The sequence below is a fragment of the Cetorhinus maximus genome, chromosome 10 (genome assembly GCF_964194155.1).
Source record: "Cetorhinus maximus chromosome 10, sCetMax3.hap1.1, whole genome shotgun sequence".
Classification (NCBI taxonomy): domain Eukaryota; kingdom Metazoa; phylum Chordata; class Chondrichthyes; order Lamniformes; family Cetorhinidae; genus Cetorhinus; species Cetorhinus maximus.
This window is the reverse complement of record NC_135888.1, coordinates 101,990,893-102,016,580: the sequence shown is the minus strand read 5'-3', so window position 1 is coordinate 102,016,580 and position 25,688 is coordinate 101,990,893. Positions and strand designations below refer to the sequence as shown.

At 39.8% G+C, this 25,688-nt stretch overlaps 1 protein-coding gene across 1 annotated transcript in view; it reads right to left on the bottom strand.

The window, feature by feature from the left end:
- Nucleotides 1–10,684: 10,684 nt before the first annotated feature.
- LOC144685896 (polypeptide N-acetylgalactosaminyltransferase 10-like) overlaps nt 10,685–25,688 on the bottom strand; it is a 127,768-nt gene continuing 112,764 nt past the window's right edge. Inside the window, exon 12 of the mRNA XM_078550907.1 lies at nt 10,685–13,131. Within this exon, the coding sequence (XP_078407033.1) occupies nt 12,970–13,131 (162 nt within the window). The 3' untranslated portion in view covers nt 10,685–12,969. The remainder of the gene's footprint in view (nt 13,132–25,688) is intronic.

Here is a 25,688-nt window from a genome sequence, read left to right as displayed (position 1 = left end):
ATCGGCTGTGGCCATAACATAAGGGAATGCTGAATGAGGGAGCACAATCTTAAAACTAGAGCTAGGCCATTCAGTTGGGGTGCTGGATACTCCCATCACTTTACTGCAGATTCTGTTTTGAGCTTCCACATTGGTTTCCTTTCAGTTAATTTTTGCCTGTCAGTTTTTCCCCCTCTCTCCTTTCATCTGCTACTGAGACTCTTGGAAAGCTTGTTAACTCTACACTCAGTTTCTACACTGTCACCTTTTCTGCTCTTACCTACTTGCATTGGGTGAAAAGGAGCCAATAGAACAAATTCAATATTCTCATCCTTGTTTATAGATCCACGGCCTCATTCCTGCCTACCTCTACAAGCTCTACACCCCAGTCTGGGCCTATAAGTTCTCCAGCTCTGCCTTCTGTGTAACCCACGCAACCCTCACTCCATTGTCAGTGGTATGGCCCACAGCTACCTTGGCCTTAGTCTCTGGAATCCCAGTATAAATCTCTTTGCCCTTTTACTTCTATCTCTGTCTTTGAAAGTCTTCTCAAACCTATCTTTTTGACTACGCTTTCAATCACCTATTTTAACATTTCGATTAATGCTTACCATCCATTCCTCCTTTGTGAATTGATTTGGAGCATTCTACTACTTTGAAGCAAAAGCAAAATACTGCGGATGCTGGAAATCTGAAATAAAAACAAAAATGCTGGAAATACTCAGGCCAGGCAGCATCTGTGGAAAGGAAAACAGAGTTAGCAGGTGGAATTTAATGCTCTTCCCCCGAGGTGAGTTTGGAAGAGGGGGCATTTAATTGGATGGGAGGATGCCACTTGGGGACCCTGCCACTTTGCCGCCTCTGCCCTGATTAAGTCCGGTGCAGAAAGACTCATGGACAGCCTTTCTGACGTGGTGCCAATTGAGGCCCTTAAGTGGGCAATTAATACCCATTTAAGGGCCACATCCTGCACTGCTGGTATACAAAAGAGCAATGGGCCAGACAGTCATAATGTGGGAAGTCCAAAAATAAAACCCTGTAAGTTTGTTTGCAGGTTCCTGGGGTGAGGTGGGGGCGGGGGTCCCTGGTTGTCAGGCACTCGATGATCAAGGGCCCTGGCATTATGAAGGGGGAGGTCAACAGCTGAAAACCAACCCCCTGCTCTTGCTACCAACCCCTCTCCTATCATGTGCTCACTCACATATGACCCAGGTCCCTCAGTGATCCTAAGCACCTCACTGAGTGCATTGCAGGCAGCTGCCACCACTTCTGCTGGTGCTGGCTTCAATGGACAGTTGCCTGTATCTGATTGGCCAGCAGCTCTCAGGGGGCAGGATTTCCACTCTCAGGGTCCTTGATCCCAGGGAAGGCCTGCTGCTGGCCACTTAAGTGCCTGAGATGCACTTAATACAACAGGCCTTCCCCAAAGGAGGCAACACAGGTATCTCACAACCCAATGTTTCTGATCTTCACAGAACTAAAAAGTGGTTAGAAATGTAATAGGTTTTGAGCAAGTGAAAGGGAAGTGCGTGAGAAGAAGCAGCAAAGGGAAGTTCCATGATACTATGGAGGGCAGGACAGATTAAATGACAAAACATTTCATGGTACAAAGTCAAATGAAGTGGCAGTGGCACAAGTAAAAAAAAAAAACAAAAGATATGTCTAGATGAGGTTTGAATGTCAGGATGGCAACTGTCCGAACACAAAGTAAAGGTATTAAACTTTATTGGAACAGTGTAGCAGGTCGCTTATCATTTAAATTCTCAACCTTGCTCCCATTCTGACCTTTTTACTCTTTGCTGCTATAGTGTTCCAATGAAGATCAACACGAGCTCGAAGAACAGCACCTCATTTTTCAACTGGGCACTTTGCAGATTCTGGACTTGACACTGAGTTCAAAAATTTTAGACCATAACCTTGTCCCCATTTTGTTCTGTTTTCTTTTCCTCTTTCGTTTTTTTTCTCATTTGTTTCTTAATCTCTGAATTCAGGCAACTACTATCCTGCCATTCACACCTCATCTAGACATATCTTTTGTTTCTTTACTTGTCCCTTTACCATTTCCTTTGGCTTTGTACTATGAAACCTTTTGACATATAATCTGTCCTGCCCTCCACCTGTAAGTAGCCTTGGGAGAGTTCAATCTTCGTTCAACTTGACCATTTTTATACTATATTCACTTTAATAACTAGTAAGATCAAGGAAACTATTTTAATACTAACGTGTGGCTGTGGAAACAATTTTATATCACTGTATTAAGTAGTGGCAAGCCTTGAAACAGATGATTATAAAAGTAATGAGCCTTGCTTGAATTATATTATAATTAATCAATGCAATTGATAATCATGTTAGAAAGCCTTTTTTAATTTAAATATTAATGAATAATCACTGTATGAGTTGAATGTCTTTCTTTAATAAGAAAGTTCAGGTACAGCTAAAACCGCTCAAACAAGCGAATCTTTCTGGAACCTTGATAAGGTTCATGGGGCAGAACACCATCATGGCTTTGCAGAGTCAGGTTTAATGAATAAAGAGTTGTTCAGAATCAGATTAAGCAACAATGTGAAACAACCCCATTGTATTCCTCTCTGAGATACTAAGGCTAAATGGCCTCTAGAGGGAAGATGCAAATAAAGGACAACCAAATTTATCAACATAAAGCCTGACTCGGACATGGTGGGATAGACTTACAGGGGTTAAATAAGGGTTCCATAAGGTTTTGTTGCTAGCCAAATCTTGAAGACTGTATAGACAATGAACCACGTTTCAATCTCCGCAAGTGGTTTGAGACTGAAATCAAAGACCTGAGAGGGTGAACCCTGTGAACTACACTTCTACAAATGTACAACTGGCTGTAGCTGTAAAAGTTATTGTCCTAAGTTTTTTAAGTATATCTTTTCTTTAATAAATTTTCTAAAATTTACAAATCAAGAGAGTCCTGCTTTGCCTTAATTGATTGTCTTGTCTGTGCAAAAGTAGACATTGCACTTGCCAAATTAGTTACGATTGGAATAGCTGCTGAACTCAGCTACAATTTAATTAATTAGCAACATACCCTCTCTCAAACCTTCCTATTTGTTCTTCTTCCCACCCTCCCACTTTGCATTGCTCAAAATCTATTAGATTTCTAATAAAACAAAGTGCTGGAAAAATTCAGCAGGTCTAGCAGCATCTGTGGATTGAGACAAATATCTAGTTTATAGTTCATGTTAATATTTTAGAGGTAATGTTTAGTCCTGGGAAGATTAAACCTTACACTGAGAAAATGCAATAAATGGAACTAAATGAGCTTGGAGTCTATTACACTTAAAAGGTTGGGGCCACGTTGACTTAAAGGTTAACAACTATAAAGGCAAAAGCCATAAAACAGGAGGTGGGCTTAGTTAGCTGGAGAATTGGAGACGTGATGTCTACACTGGTTGCAAGGAAGTGCAGTCCAGGGAGATGTTTTAGTTTGGGAGTTAAAGCTAAATAGTTTAAAAGCATTCAGTGAACCCTGAAAGGCCACATTATCATGAAGATGGGTGGAGCTTAAGAAGGTTCTTTGCTTTCAATTTATTTGTGTGTTTGGATGCAGGAGGAAAAGCAATACCAAAAAGGTGCTGCTGTTCAGCTCCAGGCAATTAGGGCTCAGAAAAGCCCTGGAAGCCATTTAGTGCAATTAGGGCTCAGGCAAAACCCTGGGAAACTGAGAAGGCAGAGAAGGTTGCTGTTTCCCTGCTGGAGGTATTTAGAGCTCATAAGAGCCATGGGAACCATTAATAACACTGTGCAGCCAGGAGACTGGATAAACCTGGGACACTGCCAGCTTAATGAAGCTAGCAATCTGCAAAAGAGTTGTAAGTGTGCCAGTAATTAGAGGCAGGAGTGCAGCTTTGTGAATCCCATAGAATGCAGTCTCAGGAGAAGAGATTGACCCATTGGGAGGTGACCAGTTGTTGAGAAAGTTTGAGTAGGAGCAAAGGCTAAATCTTCAAAAGGAGATGAGTTGAAATCCCTCATGAGGGAGAGTGTTTTATTGAGATTTTGTAACTCTGTGGTCACTGACATCTGGGAAGATTGCTGAGAGATCCATGAGATCTCTCTTGGTCACATCTATCATTTAATGTGCAATGTGGTGTGTTCGACCATAGTTTGCCTGTTAATTCATATTTACCTTATGTTAATTCTAGATATTGTAGATTGTTTTTCTTTTCCGACTTTGTATAGAAAAGTTTATTTTGTTTGTTTAAAATCATGGCATCTTGCGGCTCTATTCTCCTAGTGGGTAACTGGGATTTCAAACTTTGTCTACTTTAAAATAAAAAGTTACTGGTCCCTAACCAGATCATTACAGGAGAGAGAAACAGAGTTAATGTTTTGAGTTCAATATTACTCCTCTTCAGAACTGATTCCAAAGAGCCATATTGAACTTAATGTTAAGTCTTTTTCTCTCAGCACAGATGCCGCCAGACCTGCTGAGTTTTTCTAGCACTTTGTTTTTTATTTCAGATCTCCGGCATCCATAGTATTTTGTTTTTAATCTATTAGATTTCTAATTTTTTCTCAGTTTTGATTGAAAGGTCATGGACCTGAACAATTAACTTTTCTTTCCATATATACTGCCTGACCTGAGTATTTTCAGCACTTTGTTTTTCAACTACTACTTTGATGATTCTAAATAAATGTAAATTAATTTGAAATGTGAATTAATGAACAAGGGCAGAAAAATGAAAGTTCCAAGCAAATTGAGAGAGAAGGTTTTTCTCATCCTCTCCCCAAAGGCATATATGGAACAGAATCTTTGTAAGAACGGTTCATTTTTGTGTTGATTACGTTCTTTAAAAGAAAAAGCTGGCTACATACTTAGAAATGGGTTGATAGTTATACTGATTAGCAGAGGATAAGTACACCGTGGCACCTGCTAAGTTTCCATACCGCCAAGGCATTGAAAATATCGTTTGTGGAAAGCACCAAGCCAAGATTCAATGTCAAATATTTTAATGATATAGGAAAAATATGTCTTAGTGGCTGTAATAAATAGGTAATGCTGCCTGAGTGAACATAAATGGTAATGAAAGGGTTAGAATGTCTGTGTTCAAATGTTCTTTCATCTCAATCTTTTGTCGTCTTCGGAGAATTCACTTGCCCTTGTACTGTGGGAATGCTTTTCTCTTTTTAAAAAGAGCAATATTCCAACATTGGACTGTGCTAGTAATTTATGGGCAGAGAATGAGAAATTCCTGAGATGTTTCCGTAATTAAATCAGTTTAAAATAATTGACAACTATTTACACTTGTTTATTCACCAAAAGATGCATTGTTCCATAGTTTGGAATGGCATATCAACAGGTCAAACAACAGATATTAAGGTTTTAAGAAGGCCTCAAAGGTTTATTGACTGCAATATCCTTATCATAGGATGCACAGAGATGGAAAGGGTGTACACAGAGAAGCCATTTACATGCAATGGGAAATCACCCAAAGTGCACGTATTAGAATAATCCATGTTAGGACTGACTATTGATGGGCAATAGTGGACTGCCTTCCTTGCTTTCATTTCTACCTATCTGAGTGCATTGAACATATCTCCAGCAATGGCTTCTCTTCCTGCCCCTATTCCCCTTAAATGTCTTTTCCTTATTCCAAGGTTCAATTCTTGGAGCTTTGTTTTCCTCAGTTACATGTTGCCCATTAATGTATACAGATGATACTCATCTTTATTTATCTACCACTATTTTCAATTCTACCAGCATCTCTGTTTTGTCAGGCCATCTATCTGGCATCAAGGCATGTGCAAGCCAAGATGTTCTCCAAGAAAACATTAGAAAAACCGGCTACATCCTTTTCACCTCCCATCTAATAGTTTGACAATCTTGCTCAGATTCCATCTGCTGGGCCCAAGTTTATGCTGAACCCAGATGGTATCCCCCATGAAGCATGGTCTGAACTTCAAAATGCATATCCTATCCATCATCCACATGCCTTTCTACATTGTTCACCTTCCTATACTTGCCTCAACCTCCACACTGGAAAAATTCTTAATTACCTCAAGACTCAAATTCTCCAAGCTCTATCCTACATAAACTCAACTTCTCTGTAATGTCATTGCCCCATTCTCTTCTATTCACTCAATGCTTGCTCCATTTTCTTGAATCTACTGAATTCAATGTTTTGTTTTAGTCTTAAAGGCTTCAACCCGCCCTACCTCTGCAAACTCCACTAGCTTTACTCAAACCTGTGCTCTTCAGGATGATCTGACTGGTATTCGGCATCTTTCAGAAAAACAGTATCTAGAGTATCTTTCCTAGGCACAGTAAATAATGTGAATAGGAGCAGTAAGTTGCAAAGGGGCATTTAGATTAGATGTGGGCCAAACTGTGGCCGATGGAGTTAAGTGTGAAGTGATTACTTTGAACCTTAGCAAGATATTTCGGATTACTCTAACTGGTGAAAAGCTAGAAATTATGGATGATTGGAGAGGTTCATGGGTTCCAAGTACAGAAATCGCTAAAAGCTGGTGGAAAGGTACAAAAAATACATTAAAAGGGAATTGGAGTGCTGACTTTTAACTCAATGGAGCTAAAATAAAAACTGGTTGAAGTTATTTTGCAACTATACAGAGCTCTTGTTAGACCCTATCTGGAATGCATTCAGTTCTGGGTAATTCTCAAGAAGGATATGTTGGCCTTGGAAGAGGACGTAGCACAGACTCACCAGGATTATACTGGAGCTAAAAGAGTTAAATTATGAGGACAGATTGCATAGAGTAGGTTTGTATTCCTTTGAGTATAGAAGAGTAATAGCTGACTGAATCTAGATAAATACAAACTCTCTCAACTTGGTGGGACAGTTCAGAACAAGCGTGGTAAAACTTTAAAATTAGAGCAGGACCATTTAGGAGTGATGTCAGATCACACTTCTTCACAAATGGTTGTGGAAATTTGGAACTCTCCTCAAAGCATTGTTGAGGCTAGATAAATTGAAAATTTCAAAACTAAAATTGATGGATTTTTGTTAAACAAGGGTACTTAGGGTTACAGAACCAAGCCAGGTAGATGAAGTTAAGATACAGATCAGCCATGATCTAGCTGGATAGCAGAACATGCTTGAGGGACTGAATAGCCTACTCCTGTTCCATTGCTCTCAAGTCATTAGCTTCACACCCTGTCAATACAGACCACATGTATCTATGTCAGTTGTTCTACAATATCTCTCCCACTAAAACACTCAGAAACTAAAAATTCCAGTAATCCCTTCGACTGCACATTAAGCACAGCTTTCTTGAGCTGACTGGCCTTGATGAAAACTCAGTGAAGTCAAAACCTCACTGACATGTTCTCAGTTTAAAGCATGCTTTTAGATAGTAGTGACACTGGAGTAAATTCAAAGAAAACAGTCAAAAAGTGAGAAAATACCACCTGTTTTTACTAATGCTGCAAAAAGTAGGGTTACATACGTAGATATATTACAGAACATAAATACAGTTCTACAATCAGTTATAGGCATAAGTAGAAAGTTGATTGAAGGTTAAATTATAAAATGTACTTTAATTTTCTTACTATCAAATTTACAATTTATCTAAGGACTATAGCATTCTTTTTCTTTCAACATCTTACAGAAACGTTACAAGGATTTCAAAATCATTTAAAGTAACAAATTCCAGGCAAATACCAAGATTTATCCATCCAGTGTGTATCATTAGCCCAGAGTATGTTATATATTCAATACTCCATGAGGTAACAATATGTTCAAGGACTTTGGAGAGGAATCTGAAATTGAGGATCAGGTGCTAGTTTGCAAGGACAGAAGGATTAAGTTGAACTTTTGAGGAGGGGTATGATGATGATTTTGAAAGTGAAGGGGACAACACCAGAAGACAGGGAAACATTTACAATCTCAACTAAAACAATCACCAACTGTGGTGCCGATATTTTCCACACTGTGTAACAAGCTTTGGTTGGTGGGGGCGCGGATAGGTGGCAGTGTCAGCAGGTAACTTTGGACAATATGATTCCCAAAACTTTTCAGCACTGGGGATTTCCTTGCCTCATATCTGTATCTGTTGAAGACTAATTGGTAGAGATAGATTGCCATGATTAGTCAACAACTCCATTATTTTTGTATCAAGGACCGTCAAATTGACACATGACATTTTACGTGACTCTGATATCATTCTCAACCTGTCCCCCCCCTGCCCCCCATAACATGGTTAATTACATAATCCTCAACATCTCGTCACTATATTCGAGCTGGGTGGAAAGGCACTTGCCTGGTTCCATTCATATCTATCTAATTGTTGCCAGAGAATCACCCCACAATAGCATCTGTTTCCACTCCCTCACTGGTGTCCCCAAGGATTTAGCTTTGGACCCCTTGCATTTCTCATCCACATGTTCCCCCAAACCAAAAACATAGCATCAGTGTTCACATGTATGCTGACGACACCCAGCTCACCACCACCTCTCAACCCCTCCACTGTCTCCAAGTTATCAAGCTGCTTTTCCAACATTCAATACTGTCTGAGCAGAAATTTCCTCCAATTAAATACAAGGTATTGGGAAAACTGCATTGTGTCAGAGTTCACTACAATCCATCTTCCTTAGCTACTGACTCCATCCCTCTCCCTGACAACTGTCTGAGACGAAACAAGACTTTTGCTAAACTTAATATCATATTTGACAGAGATGAGATTTCAATCACATATCTGCACCATCTCTAAAATCACCTAATTTCACCTCTAATATCCCCTGACTCAGCACTGCCTCAGCTAATCTGCTGCCAAAATCTTCATTCATGTCTTTGCTACCTCTTTTCCTTGACTATTCCAATACACTCCTGGCCTTCCTCCCACATTCTACTATCAATAAATTTGAAGTAATCAAAAACTCTGCTGCCCATGTTCTTACTTGCACCAGGTCCTGATCAACCATCATCGTGTTCATTGACCTACACTGACTCCTGGTTAAGCAAAACCTCGATTTAAAAATTCTCATCTCTATTTTCAAATCACTGCATGGCCTTGCCATCTCCTCTAGCCACACAACCTTCCAAGATAATTGTGCTGCTCTAATTGGAGTCAACTGAGCATTTTTTTTTTTGCTCTACTATTGGTGGCCATGCCTTCAACTGTTTAGGCTCTGGGCTGTGGAATTCCCTCCCTAAACCTCTCCACTTCTCAATCTCCTTTAAGGTGCTCCTTAAAACCTATCTCTTTAACCAAGCTTTTAGTCATTGCCCCTAATATCTTCTTAGATGGCTCATTGCCAAATTTCACTTTATAATGCTCCTGAAGCACCTAGGACATTTTATGTTAAAGGCACTATATAAACATAAGTTGTTGTATTTAACCTAAGAACTATATTTTTGAAACTTCATTTTGAAATATCCTTCAATGAAAGACATTTTGGTTTAAACTTTGCTCGTTATTCAAGATTTATCAGGGCACTAGAACTAGAAGAAATAAAATTAAAATTACAAGTTAAAACTGATAATAGGAGAAAAATGTTTACTTAAATGGGGATAAACATTTGGAATAATCTAGCATGCAAAGTAGAAGAGTAAAACATGAATGTTGAAAATGCATTTGAAGACTTGGCTGTTTGAGTTAGAGTAGCAGTGAGACAAGTTATGAGCCAAATGGCCTTATGCCCTTATTACGATCAGTGCAATAATTTTATTTTAATCTGGTGGCTCTGTTAAATATGAATCTAAGAAAATTTCCAATTTCACCCACAAAGTAATTGTTGTGAATGCTGGGGAAATGTACTTCATGCTGGGGAATTCAAGCTCCGTGCGAAGGTCAGCACTATGAGATCCCTTCATTCCAACTTCCTGTTTAAAGCAATGTGACCATTTATGGTAATGACACTAACTAAAAGGTTGGGTTACTTCTCCTATGGTATTTTGTTTCTTGACCCTCTCAGTTTACATGGCTGGAATTTCATGGCAGTGGGCACCATGCCAGCAATGAATTTCAACATAATCTCGGGGGGGGGGGGGGGGGGCGCGGCTATAATTAAATGCAAAAGGAGGAAGTAGCCAGGACAAGCACTTAATACTTGGTTTCAATGCACTCGGAGCAGTAACTCCTGTTTTAATGATATAGTTTCCTGCAAGATATTAAGATTTAAAAATGGTGGAGAAAATAGAATTTAAGACCTAAAATTCAAAGCCATCTATGAAGCAGAATAGTGCATGGGCACTTTCAAATAACCACCTTAAACAAGGAGATTTGGTTTGGATTTAGGCTAAAGATAGCCTTGATTGCTGATACTTCTCCCCGACCCTCCCCATCTCCTCTAAATTGTTATTTTGTTACTTTTTTCTCCTTTCCTATTCTATGTCTGAGATTTTGAGATGACATTGATGTAGATTACATAGAAGAGATGCAAGAATCAGTTCTGATAGGAATAAGACCTATAGAAGGGTTTGCCCTGGTGAACTGGGTTGCTGAGACCTTCACTGTCTGAGTAACAGTGCTGAACTCAGCATCTTGCTACATGGGTAATACAAGATCTTAGAATACTCAAAGAACAGTGACTACCATCCTGCATGTATGTAGGGTATTTCCTTGGCTGAGCTAAATCCGAGGGACTTATCAAATTATTCCAGCCTCCAAAAATATGCATTGTTCCCAACATGTTCATAACCATTACCGACAACCTAATGTTACAAAACAGTAGTGACTTTACAAAATATTCTCAAAGAATAACAAATGGTCAAACTGAAGAGCCATGTTTCATTTAATAGTACAATTTATGTCAACTTCCTCAGATACTTACAATGAAATAATTCACGTAGCAAAAAAAAAAGGACTTGATGGAAAATACCAGGAAGTCTTTACACAAGCTGTTTTAGAGCTAGTGGACGTTCAATTTTGAAGACTGTACATTTGAACAGGTAAAGCACTTTGTAGTTCTAACAATGATTTAAAAATTGTCAGAATATATTCTGTAGTTGATACATACACCATCCTATGTAATTAAAACGTAATATGACTGGCCTTATCAAAAGGCCATTTCAAATGCACATTTTCTCAAAGGCAGAACTGTCGTGTTTCCTTTGTAATGGTACACTGTTGTGAGCCTGACTTATCTTTATACTTAGATCAGGTATTTTACATGCATGTTTATTACATGATTTTTTTTTTGATTTCTCTAAAGGCATTCCAACCCATTGACCAGAATTAAGACTGAAAGCATGTACCCAATTTAGGCTTATATAAATGGTTTGTTTGAAGAAATCACTACAAACCATTAAAATTTCTAAAAGCCGATACTGGAAAATAATAACTTAATATTTAACTCACAGCACCCCTTCCTCCACTAATTTTGTATTTTTGAAAAGAAAATTAGTTCTGCTTGTGGGGGTGTCCAAAACTAAGAACCATAAATATAAGACAGTCGCTAATAAATCCAATACGGAATTCAGGAGAATCATCTTTTCTTAGAGTGGTGAGGATGTAGAACTCGCTACTCACATGGAGTAGTTAAGACAAATAGTATAGATGCATTTCAGGGGAAGCTATATCAGTATATGTGAGAGCAAAGATTAGAAGGATATGTTGTTATTGAAATGAAGCATGGTGAGAGGAGGAGGCCCAGGTGCAGCATAAACACCAGCCTGAATTGATTGGGCTAAATAGCCCGATTTTGTGCTCTAAATTATGTAAGGTGTAATGCATCTTTGTATTTTCAATGGATGATCCCATAAACATTCTATAAGGAGCTTTGAATTTAGTCATAGTTGAGTATAAGCATTTCACAGAAATTTCTAAAATTATTCGCTATGGAAAACATAGTTCATTAACTATGTAATTCCTATAACTCTTTTCTCCTGATGAGCTGGTATAGCAGTTAAAAGTTGTCTTGTGCATAGACAAAAATAATGAGTAAAATTTTAAATACTCCCCATCGTTGATCATTTTGTTTTTTTTAAAAAAAGCAAAATTGTGCTTAACTGTTGCTCATAGATTCCAAGTTCAAACAAGATTCTTATGCAAAATTTCTGAGGGCGTTCAAATTTTGTTAGACATTGCATAAAGTTATTTGAATACAGGTCCCTGCATGTTATTAAATAAAGTCATTTCTAATAACCAGTATCCAATTGGTTGGTAGCATGCAGAAATTGTCATCTTAAAGTGCAAAATAAAAGGGTTAAGTAAAGCCCTGAATCCAGAATAAAATGTAATATTGGTGTTGACATGAGAAATGTGTAAATGTAGCATCTTGATTGCTAAAAACAGAAAATACACAATCATGTAGGCACCATAGCACATTTTATATTACTCCATTTTATTTAAATGGAGTTCTTCCAAAGGTAACTGGTAGTTAGGATAATTAAATAGTGAATAAAATTTCATATTTGCTTTATCAATTAATGAATTTTGAAACTGCAGCAAACTCAGGAAAACAGAACTTTATACAGCATGGATACTTAGCCAGTTTGGAAAACATTGCAGTCAATTTTAATTGTTACTTTTCACTGTACAGGTTTCTTTAAAGTGCTATCATATCAGTTGATTTAAATAATTGCCTGCAGCAATTTAGCAAGATTATAAGTTTCCTACATAATAACTGACTACATTTCAAAAGTACTTCATTGGCTGTAAAGCGCTTCGAGACACCTAGTGACCATGAAAAGCGCTATACAAATGCAAATCCTTCCTTTTTTTAATCAAATTAGAAAATAAATTGGCAAAGAGTGAGCTGGCTAATAGCCCAGGTGAGGTATGAACCATAGTGATGCATGTACTCTCTGCTTTTCACTTGCCAAGGCACTAGAAATTAGCTCAAGTTTTAGTATTTCAGCATACAAGCATTGGTACACTTCAAGAGCGTATGATGTCATCATTAACAAACACCTGCCTATACCTGATTCATTCCTGAGATTAAACCTTTCAAAATACCATAACAATAAAAAAAACCTGGATTTAGCTACAAAATCATCCCATACAACCCACCCTCAATAAAAATGAATGATTACATCTCAGTGTTTTAAATACAAGTCACTACAAGTTTTTGATCATTTTTTCCAAGACTGTTGCATTTATATTTTCAAATATCCATTGTTGTGTAGGAGATGAGGGATCACAGATATTCATAAAAATATTTTTATCTGTTGCACTGCAGTCCATACAGCTATTACTGACTGGATGGTACAGAGTCTTGTCCTAGAAGACAGAATAAAAAAGTTGAGTAAATGATGTTGGTATCAGCTTGATAAAATCTATTATATGTACATTTCCTCTTGCTAACATGCTTAACCTGTTTTCCTTAATACAGATAAAATTTCCATAGCCTATGATAGGAAAATAAAATCACCAGCCTAGAGTTCCAATTCCTGAACCCTATTCAGTAATCCCTACTGGAATGTAAACGTGTCTTAATGTTATAGTCAAAGGCATGACTGAGCACAAGTGTGATAATCCTGAAGCTCACTATGCTGCACCTCCTGGAGAGGAGAAAACATTAAAGAAGGTCAAAACAAAAATATCAAGCTTGGAAATACTCAATAGATCATCGGCTAAGTGTGTCTGTTCTGGGCACATATCACACCCACTTTGAAAAGGATTTTCTTTCCCTCCGAGCTTTCACTCACCTGCTAAATCAACTAGCCATTCAAACTCATTTTGTGAAATGCAAAATCTGCACTAACCAGTGCAAATCGGGTAGCATTTTAAAAAGTTTTTCTTTTCATTTGCTTCAAAAAATAATATTCTTGGTACATCTGCATTAATACATCTGCAAATGAGTTTCATTACAGAAAGAGCATTTTTAATTCCAGAGCCAGTTCTCCCCCTGTGAGTAACCCAAAATTTCTGAAAATGGCTTTTTAAAGAAAACATACAAAACCATTTGCTAGTTCTGTTGGAGTACAGCATCCAGTTTTAGTAAATTTTCAAGAAAATTAAATTCAAATACTTCTAAAACGTACTTAGAGTTATTGCACCCAAATTTAAGCCAACTTAATTTTAGAGATTCTGATGAAAGACCATTAGACGGAAACATTAACTTGTTTTCCCTCTCCCCAGATGCTGCCTGACCTGATCAGTATTTCTGGCATTGTCCATTTTTACTTCTGAATCCAAGCATCTGGAGTATTTTGGTTTTGTACTAATTTTCAGAGCCTGCTCACAGGCCAGCAAACAGGTACCATTAGCGGAAATTTCCTACGATGATTAATTCACCCTAGGGGAGCGGCCGGTTATGGGTGGGGCTGGCTTCTAATGACTCTTTTTAAACTAGTGCAAGAGATTACAGAAACTCAATTTGTGCTGAATGTAACTGCCACTTCAAATTCCACGTTTGGATGAATTTCACTGAAAGAAACAGTGCAACCAAGCAAAAACTCTACCTACCATATTTACAAGAGTGTAACCAGCCAGAATCAACAATTTTAACCATTGGACCTTCATCTAAGTAGACAATGATTTACATTCAATTCTTAACTGTTATTCAGTCAAAATTTCTGTAGATGGCATTTTTGTCACTGTCAACCAGAGAATGTAGGAGAGAGTTACCTTCTGCATTGCTTGGCAAGTTATAGTGTTGATGAGAATTTATTTGAACTGTATCATTTTACTTTATCAAGTAGGTATAATATGAATGCATTCCGCGTAATTTTAAAAATGGAACCAAAAATTTGATTTCTTAATCCAATCTTGATCAGATAACCTGTCTTGAAATGAACCCAAAGACTACCAATGCAAATAACACATCTGATGGCAGCCATTACTGATTTGGTGCATTTATAGATGTCAAAAATTGATTTTGTTACATCCAAGATATGACCACTTACACCTTTTTCATTAAGCTAGCTTTATAAAAAGATCTTTGTAGCTAGTTTACAACTAAACACTGTTACTTAAAATTATTACTGCCGTCAAAGTGAAGAGATGGAACCAGGATGAGGAAAAAAAACAAGTAAAGGAAATTCTGAAGAAGTGTCATATGGACTCAAAACGTTAACTCTGTTTCTCATCTCCACAGATGCTGCCAGATCTGAGTTTTTCCAGCATTTTCAGTTTTTATTTCAGATTTCCAGCATCTGCAGTATTTTGTTTTTATTTAAATAAAGGAAATTGTTTGAAATTCATTTTTTTCTTAGAGTAAAAGGTTTTGAATTGATAATGTTAGAAAAATAAAAGAGGGAGAGAAATTTAGGGACAATAGGGTAAAGCAGAATTTTTTTTTAAATTGAACGTGGTGTGTAGTTTTACAGTTGTATATTTTTAAGTTTAAGATTACATTACTGTAATAAAGCTATTCCTCACACCTGATAGAATAGTAACAGCATTTGCTTCTGTGCTAGTGTGTGAACTGAAGTTTATCTTAGAAAATTGACTAGCCTGGAAGATACCTGCAATTTCTTTAGACTTGCTAGTAATCTAAAAGTTCATCTAAATGTTAACATAATGCAAACTAAACTTTCTCTGCGCTAAATTAATGGGCTGTGTGAAATAACTTTGAACTGTCTCAACCCAGCATTGATCAGGGTTACTAATAGGAAAGATGCCAATGTCTCTCTAATGCAGTATAAGATAGATGGAAAGTTTTTTTTTAATAAATACAGCAATTTAGACATTATGATTTTATACGGGAAGGACCCATGAACTACTCATTTCTGAGAAACTGAGGAAAGATGTTCAGGTTTGGTGGTCTGTTTCTAAACACAAAATTATATGGTTAGTTCCAAGTCATAGAAGTAAATTGCACCACTTAGTGGTAAGTCGTGGGTTTGCATGTAAAATTCTTCACGTGGCAAGTTCTCAGTAGCAGGATTAGGAAACAGCAAGGGGGAATTACCAAGCAGTTCTACTGGGCACTTGCCAGCAGCTGAATGTAGAGTGGCATTATAAAATCCAAAGTTATCTGCACCAGATGTGTGGTGTAGGTACTTCACAAGTTTGGTATTATTTCATGACTAATAGCTTCAAATCAGCATCTAGGAACAAAGGAATGTCAACCTTTGCATAATGTAGGTACTCAGTGACTGGTTAATAGCCGACTGAAAATCTAGCCATGAATTAATCTGAAATGTTCGATTTTTAGGGTGGGTTACAGTCCTGTTAATAATGACTTCCCAGAACCGGTATGAAATTTGTGATTGTATACAACTGATGCTTAAAAATGTACTTCAAATGATGTACTTTAAATGAATTAACCATTAACCATTCCAGCAACCTCCAAACGTTTTCTTTTTGTGTGCCATCTGGATGAATACACCACTACCTTTGCACAAAAGGAGGAGGTAATGTTACTGGACAAGTAATGCAGAGACTCTGGGTAATGCTCTGGGGACTCAGGTTTGTAAAAACCTATCTTGTTCACTAATGTGCTTTAGGGAAGGAAATCTGCCATCCTTATCTGGTCTGGCCTACATGTGACTTCAGATGCACAGCAATGTGTTCGACTCTTACAAGCCCTCTGAAATGACCTAGCAAGCCACTCAGTTGTATAAAGCCACGGAAAACAAGTCAATAAGGAATGAAACCGGAAGGACCACCAGGAATCGACTGAGGCACCAGAAATGCCAACGGCAAACTCAGCCATGTCAACCCTGCAAAATCTTCCTTACTAACATCTGGGAGCTTGTGCTAAAATTGGGAGAGCTGTCTCACAGACTAGTCAGCAACAACCTGACATAATCATACTCACGAACTCATACCTTACAATGTCCCAGACACCACCATTACCATCCCTAGTTATGTCCTATCTCACTGGCAGGACAGACCCAGCAGAGCTGGTGGCACAGTGATATATAGTCTGGAAGGAAATGCCCTGGAAGTTCTCAACATCTACTCAGGACCCCATGAAGTCTCATGGCACCAAGTCAAACATCGGCAAGGAAACCTCCTGCTGATTACTCGTACTGCTCTGCCCCTCCCCCACATCCCCTCACTCAGCTGATGAATCAGTACTTCTCCATGTTGGACACTACTTGGAGGAAGCACTGAGGGTGGCAAGAGTGCAGAATGTACCCTGGTTGGGGGACTTCAATGTTCATCACCAAGAGTGGCTCGGTAGCACCACTATAGACCGAGCTTGCCAATACCTAAAGGACATAGCTGCTAGACTCTGTTCTGTGTCATAGTTCTGCAGCAGGTGGTGAAGGAACCAACAAGAGGGAACAACATTCTTGACCTCATCCTCACCAACCTGCCTGCCACAGATGCAGATGCCCATGAGAGCATCGATAGGAGTGTACGCTGCACAGTCCTCGTGGAGGAGAAGTCCCGTCTTCATGTTAAGGATACCCTACATTGCGTTGTGTGGCACCAACACCATGCTAATTGGGATAGATTTCGAACAGATCGAGCAACTCAAGACCGGGTAACCATGAGGCGCTGTGGGCCATCAGCAGCGACATAATTGTACTCAACCACGATCTGTAACCTCATGGCCCGACATATCCCCCACTCTACCATTACCATCAAGTTAGGGGATCGACCCTGGTTCAATGATGAGTGCAGGAGGCCATGCCAGGAGCAGCACCAGGCATAACTAAAAATGAGGTGTCAACCTGGCGAAGCTACAACACAGGACTACTTGCATGCCAAGCAGCATAAACAGCAAGCGTTAGATAGACCTAAGTGATTCCCCAACCAACGGATCAGATCTAAGCTCTGCAATTTTGCCACATCCATTCATGAATGAATGGCGGAGGCTCCACAAATATCCCCCGCCTCAATGATGGGGGAGCCCAGCAAATCAGTGCAAAAGGTAAGGCTGAAGCATTTGCAACGATCTTCAGCCAGAAGTGCCGAATAGATGATCCATCTTGGCCACTTCCGGTGCTCTGCAGCATCACAGATGCCAGTCTGCAGCCATTTGATTCACTCCACATGATATCAAGAATCGCTGAAGGCATTGGATAGTGCAAAGGCTATTGACCCTGACAATCTTACGGCAATAGTACTGTAGATTTGTGCTCCAGAACTTGCCGTACCCCTAGCCAAGCTGTTCCAGTACACCTTCAACACTGACATCTATCCAGCAATGTCAAAAATTGCCCAGGTTACGTCCTGTACACAAAGAGCAAGACTAATCCAACCCAGCCAATTACCACCCCATCAGTCTACACTCTCTCATCAGTGAAGCAATGGAAGGGGTCATCAGCAGTGCTATCAAGCAGCACTTGCTTAGCAATAACCTGCTCACTGATGCTCAGTTTGGGTTCTGCCAGGGCCACTCAGCTCCTAATCATTATAGCCTTGGTTCAAACATGGACAAAAGAGCTGAACTCATGAGGTGAGGTGAGAGTGACTGCTCTTGACATCAAGACAGCGTTTGACAGAGGGTGGCATCAGGGAGCCCGAGCAAAACTGGAGTCAATGTGAATCGGGGAAACTGTGCTGATTGGAGTCATCCCTAGCACAAAGGAAGATGGTTGAGGTTGTTGGAGGTCAGTCATTTCAGCTGATGAAATTTAATGGGGAAAAATGTGAAGTGACACATTTTGGTAGAATAAAAACAAGGACAAGCAATATAAGATAAAGGGTACAATTCTAAATGGGGTGCAAGAACATAAGAACATGCCTGCTCTGCCATTCAATACAATCATAGCTGATCATTCACTTCAATGCCTTTTTCCCCACACTATCCCCATATCCCTTTACCTTATTGGCATTTAGAAATTTGTCAATTTCTACTTTAAACATACTCAACAACTGAGCTTCCACAGCCCTATGGGGTAGAGAATTCACAACCCAAGTAAAAACATTTCTCCTCATCTTGGTCTTAAGTGGCTTCCTCCTTATTTTGAAATTGTGTCCCCTGGTTCTAGACTCTCCAACCAGGGGAAACATGTTACCTGCATCCACCCTGTCTATCCCTTTAAGTATTTTATAGGTTTCAATGAAATCACCTCTTATTCTTCAAAACTCTAGAGAATACAGGCCCAGTTTCCCCAATCTCTCTTCATAAGACAGGCCCGCCATCCCAGGAACAAGTCTGGTGAACCTTCCCTGCACTCCCTCTATGGCAATAATATCCTTCCTAAGGTGAGGAGACCAAAACCGCACACAGTACTCCAGGTGTGGTCTAACCAAGGTTCTATACAATTGAAGCAAGATTTCACTACTCCTATTATGATCCCCAGCTGAGGTTACCACTGGACAAGTCTGATCCCAGGGTGGAACCCAGCTTGACAGATCCTAACTTTTAATTGTTTGTTTAGATACTTGGGGAGTAGCAACCGAACAGAGTCACAGGAGTCAGCTGATGAACTTTTAACAAAAGAATAAAACATTTATTAAACAAGGCAAGATGAAATATATTACAATGCTCCTTCACCCACAACTATACCTTTACAAATTTATACAGATTTGCAAGTATAACACAAGTTACAAAAACTATCTTATACTCTAATGTTCACAATAAGTACCCAGTCCATGTAAACCAATTGCCACTCTGTGGTCAGGCACAGCACACTCCGCAAGCAAATGACAGATGCCACCCAACACAGATGCTAGGGTCTCTCCTCAACTCCCCCCAGATGCTTGTCACACTGTGAACCAACCAGTCTCACTGAACTCCATCTTTCACTTGTGGGTTTCCAATCTGCACTCTCCAAGAACTCGCCTTGGAATCTTCCCCCAAACCGACGCTTTCTCTCAGATGCCTTCCGCAAGGGTTCACCTCCAGGGTTTCGAACTATCCTTCCAATGTTCCTCCCTCCTGGGTCACCACTTGGATTCAAACTTTTCCTCCACACACTCTGTCACTGACTCAGCTGTCAATGTACACCACTGCTCCACATGCCAATAGCAAAGAGTTACAGACCTTCTGCTGTCTCTTTGGACCTTCTGGCCTCTTGCAAGCTGTTCTCACTTTAAATCTGCTTTCTGCAGCTCTTGTCCCTTTAAATGGTGGTGGCATAGTGGTATTGTCACTGGACTAGTATTCCAGAGACCCAGGTTCGAATCTCGCCACAGCAGATAGTGAAATATGAATTCAAAAGAAAATCTGGAATTAAAAGTCTGATGACCATGAAACCATTGCTGATTGTTGTAAAAACCCATCTGGTTCACTAATGTCCTTTAGGGAAGAAAATCTGCCACCCTTACCTGGTCTGGCCTACATGTGAGTCCAGACCCACAGCAATATGGTTGATTCATAATTGCCCTTGTTCAAAGGGCATCTAGGGATGGGCAATAAATGCTGGCCTAGGCATTAAAAAAAAATTTAACATTTTTAAAAAAAATTTGAAGCTTGGAGCCTCTCTCTCTGCCCCTCACTTCACTTAACAGGACCTTTTCCAGGTTCCTGTCCTTCCCTTCGACTAGAAGGTGGTCTTGGGACTTTTTCCTGTTCCACTCTCCTGGATTTTGGGGTCTTTTCTTTAGCTTGGGACTGGCTATCTGTCCCTTTGCTTAAGTCTCTCCTGGCAGCTGTCTTCAAAACCAACTGAACTCAAACAGCTTCAAATCAAAACTGCTGTTTCTAGTTTCTTGTGTGTGTGTCTGTGGAAGGACCTGCCTCTCTGGACCCTACTGCTAGGCAACAGCCCAGTTTCTCTACTCACGTTTGTTTAACTTAGCTGCAACAGTCGTAAAGCTCGCATTAGAAATACAGGCACCTTTTAAAGTGAAACTAAAACTCAATTTGATCATCTTTTAACACACACATACGGAAATACAAATCAAACTTAAACATTAAAGCTAAAACTCATTCCTAACACCCACAAATACAACTTACTCAAACTCTCTCTACTTTCTAACACCGTACTCAAATCCTCTTGCAATAAAGGCCAACATGCCATTAGCCTTCAGTAACTTATTGACGAGAATACCCAGGTCCTTTTGTACATCTACACTTTCTAATCGCTTACCATTTAAGAAATACTCTGCACATCTGTTCCTCCTACCAAAGTGGATAACTTTTAATTTTTCCACATTATATTCCATGTGCCATGTTCTTGTCCACTCACTAAGTCTGTCCAAATTCTCTTGAAGCTGCTTTGCATCTTCCTCACAACACACATTCCCACCTATCTGTGTGTCATCTACGAACTTGGAAATATTACATTTGTTCCCAACGTCCAAATCATTGATATGTATTGTGAACAGCTGGGGCATGAGTACTGATCCCTGCAGTATCTCATTAGTCACAGCCTGCCAATGCAAGAATGGCCCATTTATTCCTGCTTTGTTTTCCACCTGTTAACCTCTCCTTAATCTATGCCAGTATGTTACCTCCTATCCTATGTGCTTTAATTTTGATTTTAACTTTTAAAGAGGATGAAGATTTGGGCATTTATGTGTACGAATCACTGAAGGTGGCAGAGCAAATTGAGAAAGTGATTAAAAAGGTATACTGTATAAATAGAGGCACAGAGTACAGAAACAAGGAAGTTATGATGAACCTTTACAAAACACTGATTCTGCCTCAACTAGAGTAATGTGACTAATTCTGGACACCGCACTTTAGAAGGATGTGAAGGCTTTAGCGAGGATGCAGAAAGACAGTCAAGGGACCTGAGTTACATGGATAGATCGAGTTGTTTTCCTTAGAGGAGAAGGTTGAGAGGAGATTTGATACAGATCTTTAAAACCATGAGGGGTCTAGACAGAATTAATCGAGAGAAAATGCTCCCATTGTTACTCACAATAAGAGGTTGTGGTGGAAGAGTTAATCCAGGCTGGTCTTTTGGTTCAAACTGGTTTATTTTCAAGACAATAGTGCTACTGACTTCCAAGTAGTTTCCACACAGTGTTCCAGCTATATCTTGTTTTTTTCATTGCATCATTATAACATAAGACACCCCTCTTCCAATACATTTAATAATTTCTTAGAGCAAGCACTTCTTTTTGTAAAATTGTCTGATAGTTGGTGACTTGTGTCAACCCATTGTATCTTAGGGATCTTTCTTCTCTCTAACATTTCTTTTATGCGGGCTAGGTCTATTCTTAGCCTTATTTCAGCGACACTTTTCGTGGAATGAACATTGTCCCAAGGAGACAATGGGCGGTTTCAAAAAAACTTCCCTTTGAAACTTCTCCCCCTGTAAAATTGCAGCCTTTATATCAATCGATTTGCACTCCCAGGATTAGGACGCCAAAATAGCTAACAAAATCTTCGAACTCACTTTCCCCACAGTAGATGAGTCCAATCTGACAACCTGATCTTCTACAACAAAACAAAAACAGAATTACCTGGAAAAACTCAGCAAGTCTGGCAGCATCGGCGGAGAAGAAATCAGTCAACGTTTCGAGCCTCCATGGCCCTTCGGCAGAACTGCAGCATAGTTTCAACAAGGGAGAAATATAAATTGGTTTAAGGTAGGTGGGGGGCGGGGGGGGGAAGAGACACATTGAGGGTGTGGTGTGAGCAGATAATAATCAAAAGATGTCACAGACAAAAGGGTCAAAGAGGTGTTGAAGGTGGTGGTCTTTGTCTGAGAAAAGTGCTAATTAAGAATGGAAAACAGGATATTCAAAGTACAGCTCTAGTGGGGGTGGGGTGGAAAGACTAAAGGTTTTAGTTTTAGATTTAACCACCTATTCCCCACCTATTTCCATTATTTTTAAATCTAAAACTAAAACCTTTAGTCTTTCCACCCCACCCCGACTAGAGCTGTACTTTGAATATCCTGTTTTCCATTCTTAATTAGCACTTTTCTCAGACAAAGACCACCACCTTCAACACCTCTTTGACCCTTTTGTCTGTGACATCTTTTGATTATTATCTGCTCACACCACACCCTCAATGTGTCTCTTCCCCCCCCCCGCCCCCCACCCACCTTAAACCAATTTATATTTCTCCCTTGTTGAAACTATGCTGCAGTTCTGCCGAAGGGCCATGGAGGCTCGAAACGTTGACTGATTTCTTCTCCGCCGATGCTGCCAGACTTGCTGAGTTTTTCCAGGTAATTCTGTTTTTGTTTTGTTTTGGATTTCCAGCATCCGCAGTAGCTTTTAGCTTTTTGTTTTTATCTTTAACCTGATCTTCTAGTCTCTCTTCAAACCCTCAGGCTACTAATCTTGCTTCGGCCTTATATCTATCATCTGGGAGTACCTTTTCTGTACAGATCCATCTGTGAGATAAAGCTGGCTGTGCTCTGTCAGGTATTTCAGAATATACCACAAATTCCTTCCAACTTTCTAACTTTTTCCGTTTGGCTTCCTCTATCAGCTTATTTTCCAATTTATTAGCAGCTACTAGAATCTCTCGGTCATAAGGACTTCTGCTCCTATTGAGATTCCTAGTGTGCTGTCTAGTCCCCGTTCTTGTTAAGCTACGGCCTCTACTCACATTCCTCTCCCTTTCTGGACTGCTACTATCTGATCATCCTCCCATGTGAGCAGAACCCCGTTCAAAAATTGGTGATTTTTTTCTAGGGTCACGGCCACTTTCTGCTCCACTGTCGGAACTCATATTGTGCTTTCTGGGTTTCCACATCTTTACCTCGGTTTGCCAATCAACAGGTCTTGTCTCCTGTGCTTCATCCTGCACATTTAGCCAATGTTTGTATTTACCAGTGGCCTTTCCTGCTCTCCCTATGATGGTGGCATCCCTCTACACACTGGTCCCTTCTGGCATGTATGTATGTTACCTTTGTTCCTACTTTGGGTAGATGCCTTTTTGGACGAATAGCATTGTCCTGTACCTCAGTGTCAGTCAACCCTGTATCTGCCGTAGTCTGCTCCTCATAACTACCCTGTGTGTGTGTGTGTGTGTGTGTGTGTTTGTGAAGTGCATGGTGCCTCCTCGCGTTCTATGTCCTGTTCAGAACCTGTAAAGGTATAGTCAGTACCTATTAACTGCGAAGAATGCACCCTAACAGTTTGATTGTCGTGTTACACAATTACTGTTTTCCCATCACTCCCTATTACCTTGCAGGTCCTTTCCACTCTTTCTGGCCTTCCCTTTTAATAATATGCCATGTCTCCTTGTCTAAACTGCATTCCCGATGGTCTTATGCGGTGCCGTAGGACCCACTGAATTTTCTCCATAACTTAAGCTTTAATTAAAGCTTTTCTTCCCGCATGCAAAACATTCAGATGAGCCGAAAAGGTGGAGCTAATGCTAGTCCCTTCTAGAGCAGGGGGAGCATCTGACAACACTGAAGGCAACTTCGGATTTCTTCTGTACACCAACTGGTAGGGACTGTACCCCCCCAACCATTTGCAGAGAGTTCTTTGCGTGCACCACCCATGCTAGTGCCATTTGCAATTTACAATCTGGTTGATCAGCCAATATTTTATGTAACATGTCGCCTATTACTACATGGTTTCTTTTACAAAGACCATTACTAAACAGGCTCTCAGCTGCAGTGTGCATAACTATGATGTTTAAATTTTTGCACATACCTCAAAATTCCTCATTGGCAAATTCCCCACCATTATCTGTGAGGAACTTCGCTGGTGTTCCTAATCCTGTTCCTACCCATTTCTTCATGACCTTATTGACAATGGTCCTTTTGTCTTCACTGTATTACAATGGATAGGCTAAATCTGGTTGCCATCTCCACGTGAAGTGTAGTAACAAAATACCCCTACCCTTGTTTCAAACTTTCAAGTCTGTTGCCAGTGCATCATTAAACTCCCTGGCGAGTGGCAAGCTCACAACAGGATGCGGTGGTGTCTTGCGATATTTAAGATAAATTTGACAGAGCAGTGATTTATTCAATAAGGTCATCGTATCCTTTATCGACCACTCCCACATCTCGAAGTAGAGTCTTCAGTTTCTGTGGCGCTGTATGTGCAAACTATATAATTTCCAAATGATCATTTTTTGTCCACCAAACTCTTATTCTCAGCAGTTAACAAAATTTCATGAACTTTTTGATGAGAAATCTCTGGCTTCCTTAGTGGCAAGCAATAATGGCCTGACCGAGTAAAATGTAGATCCACATTCTTTCCAAACACTACTGCTCTATCATTCTTCATATCTAGTGTCATCTGAGCCTCCTTCATCGCAGATCAACTTAACAATCTCGCTAGAAACCACATCAGTACTGATGAACAGATTGATCCCTGCTATCTTACCAGGGAGGACCACCCGTTTGGAGGATGTTAATGTATTGTCATCTCTGAACTTGAAGCAGTTAGAGCTTTCCTATTCCTTGACCTTCCACCAGTCTGCCTCATCGAGAGACTCCAGATAGCAATCAAACCAATCCATGCCACACACCGTAGAATTGCAACCACTGTCCAGAGCTGCACAGTTGAAGGAATCTACCATCAAGATACTCATTACCACATTCAAACTCTCAGTGATCGATACAATTCCATCATGACAGTCACCATCATCATTTTCAGTTTCAGATGAATCTGTCTTGTGGGTCACTTCAAAAATGCGATTCCTTCGCTGTGGGCAGTTCATCGCGTAATGATACTGGGAATCACACCAAAAGCACTGATCAACCATTCCCTGTGCATTTTTTGGGTTTAAACGCCTACAGTTACCATCCCATACATGTTTTTTGTCCCGACTCTCAAATTGGCTTGGGTTGCAACCATTTTCAGACCTCTTGTCATTAACCCCATCTTTGTATTGAAATCTTCGTCTAATATTTGGTCGACCTCAAAATTCGGCCACCATTGAATCCTCTATCCTTTGTTTCACAGCATAGCTGTTCACGTTTGCTAAGAAAGTGGCAGGGATCGACTGTTTCCCCAGGAATTTTTTTAGGGCAGCAGCCATTTGATTTAGGAGAGATTCTTTTCCCCGGAACTGAACCCCTGTTAGTACTAAAAGACTATCAATGTGGGAAATGCAAGCA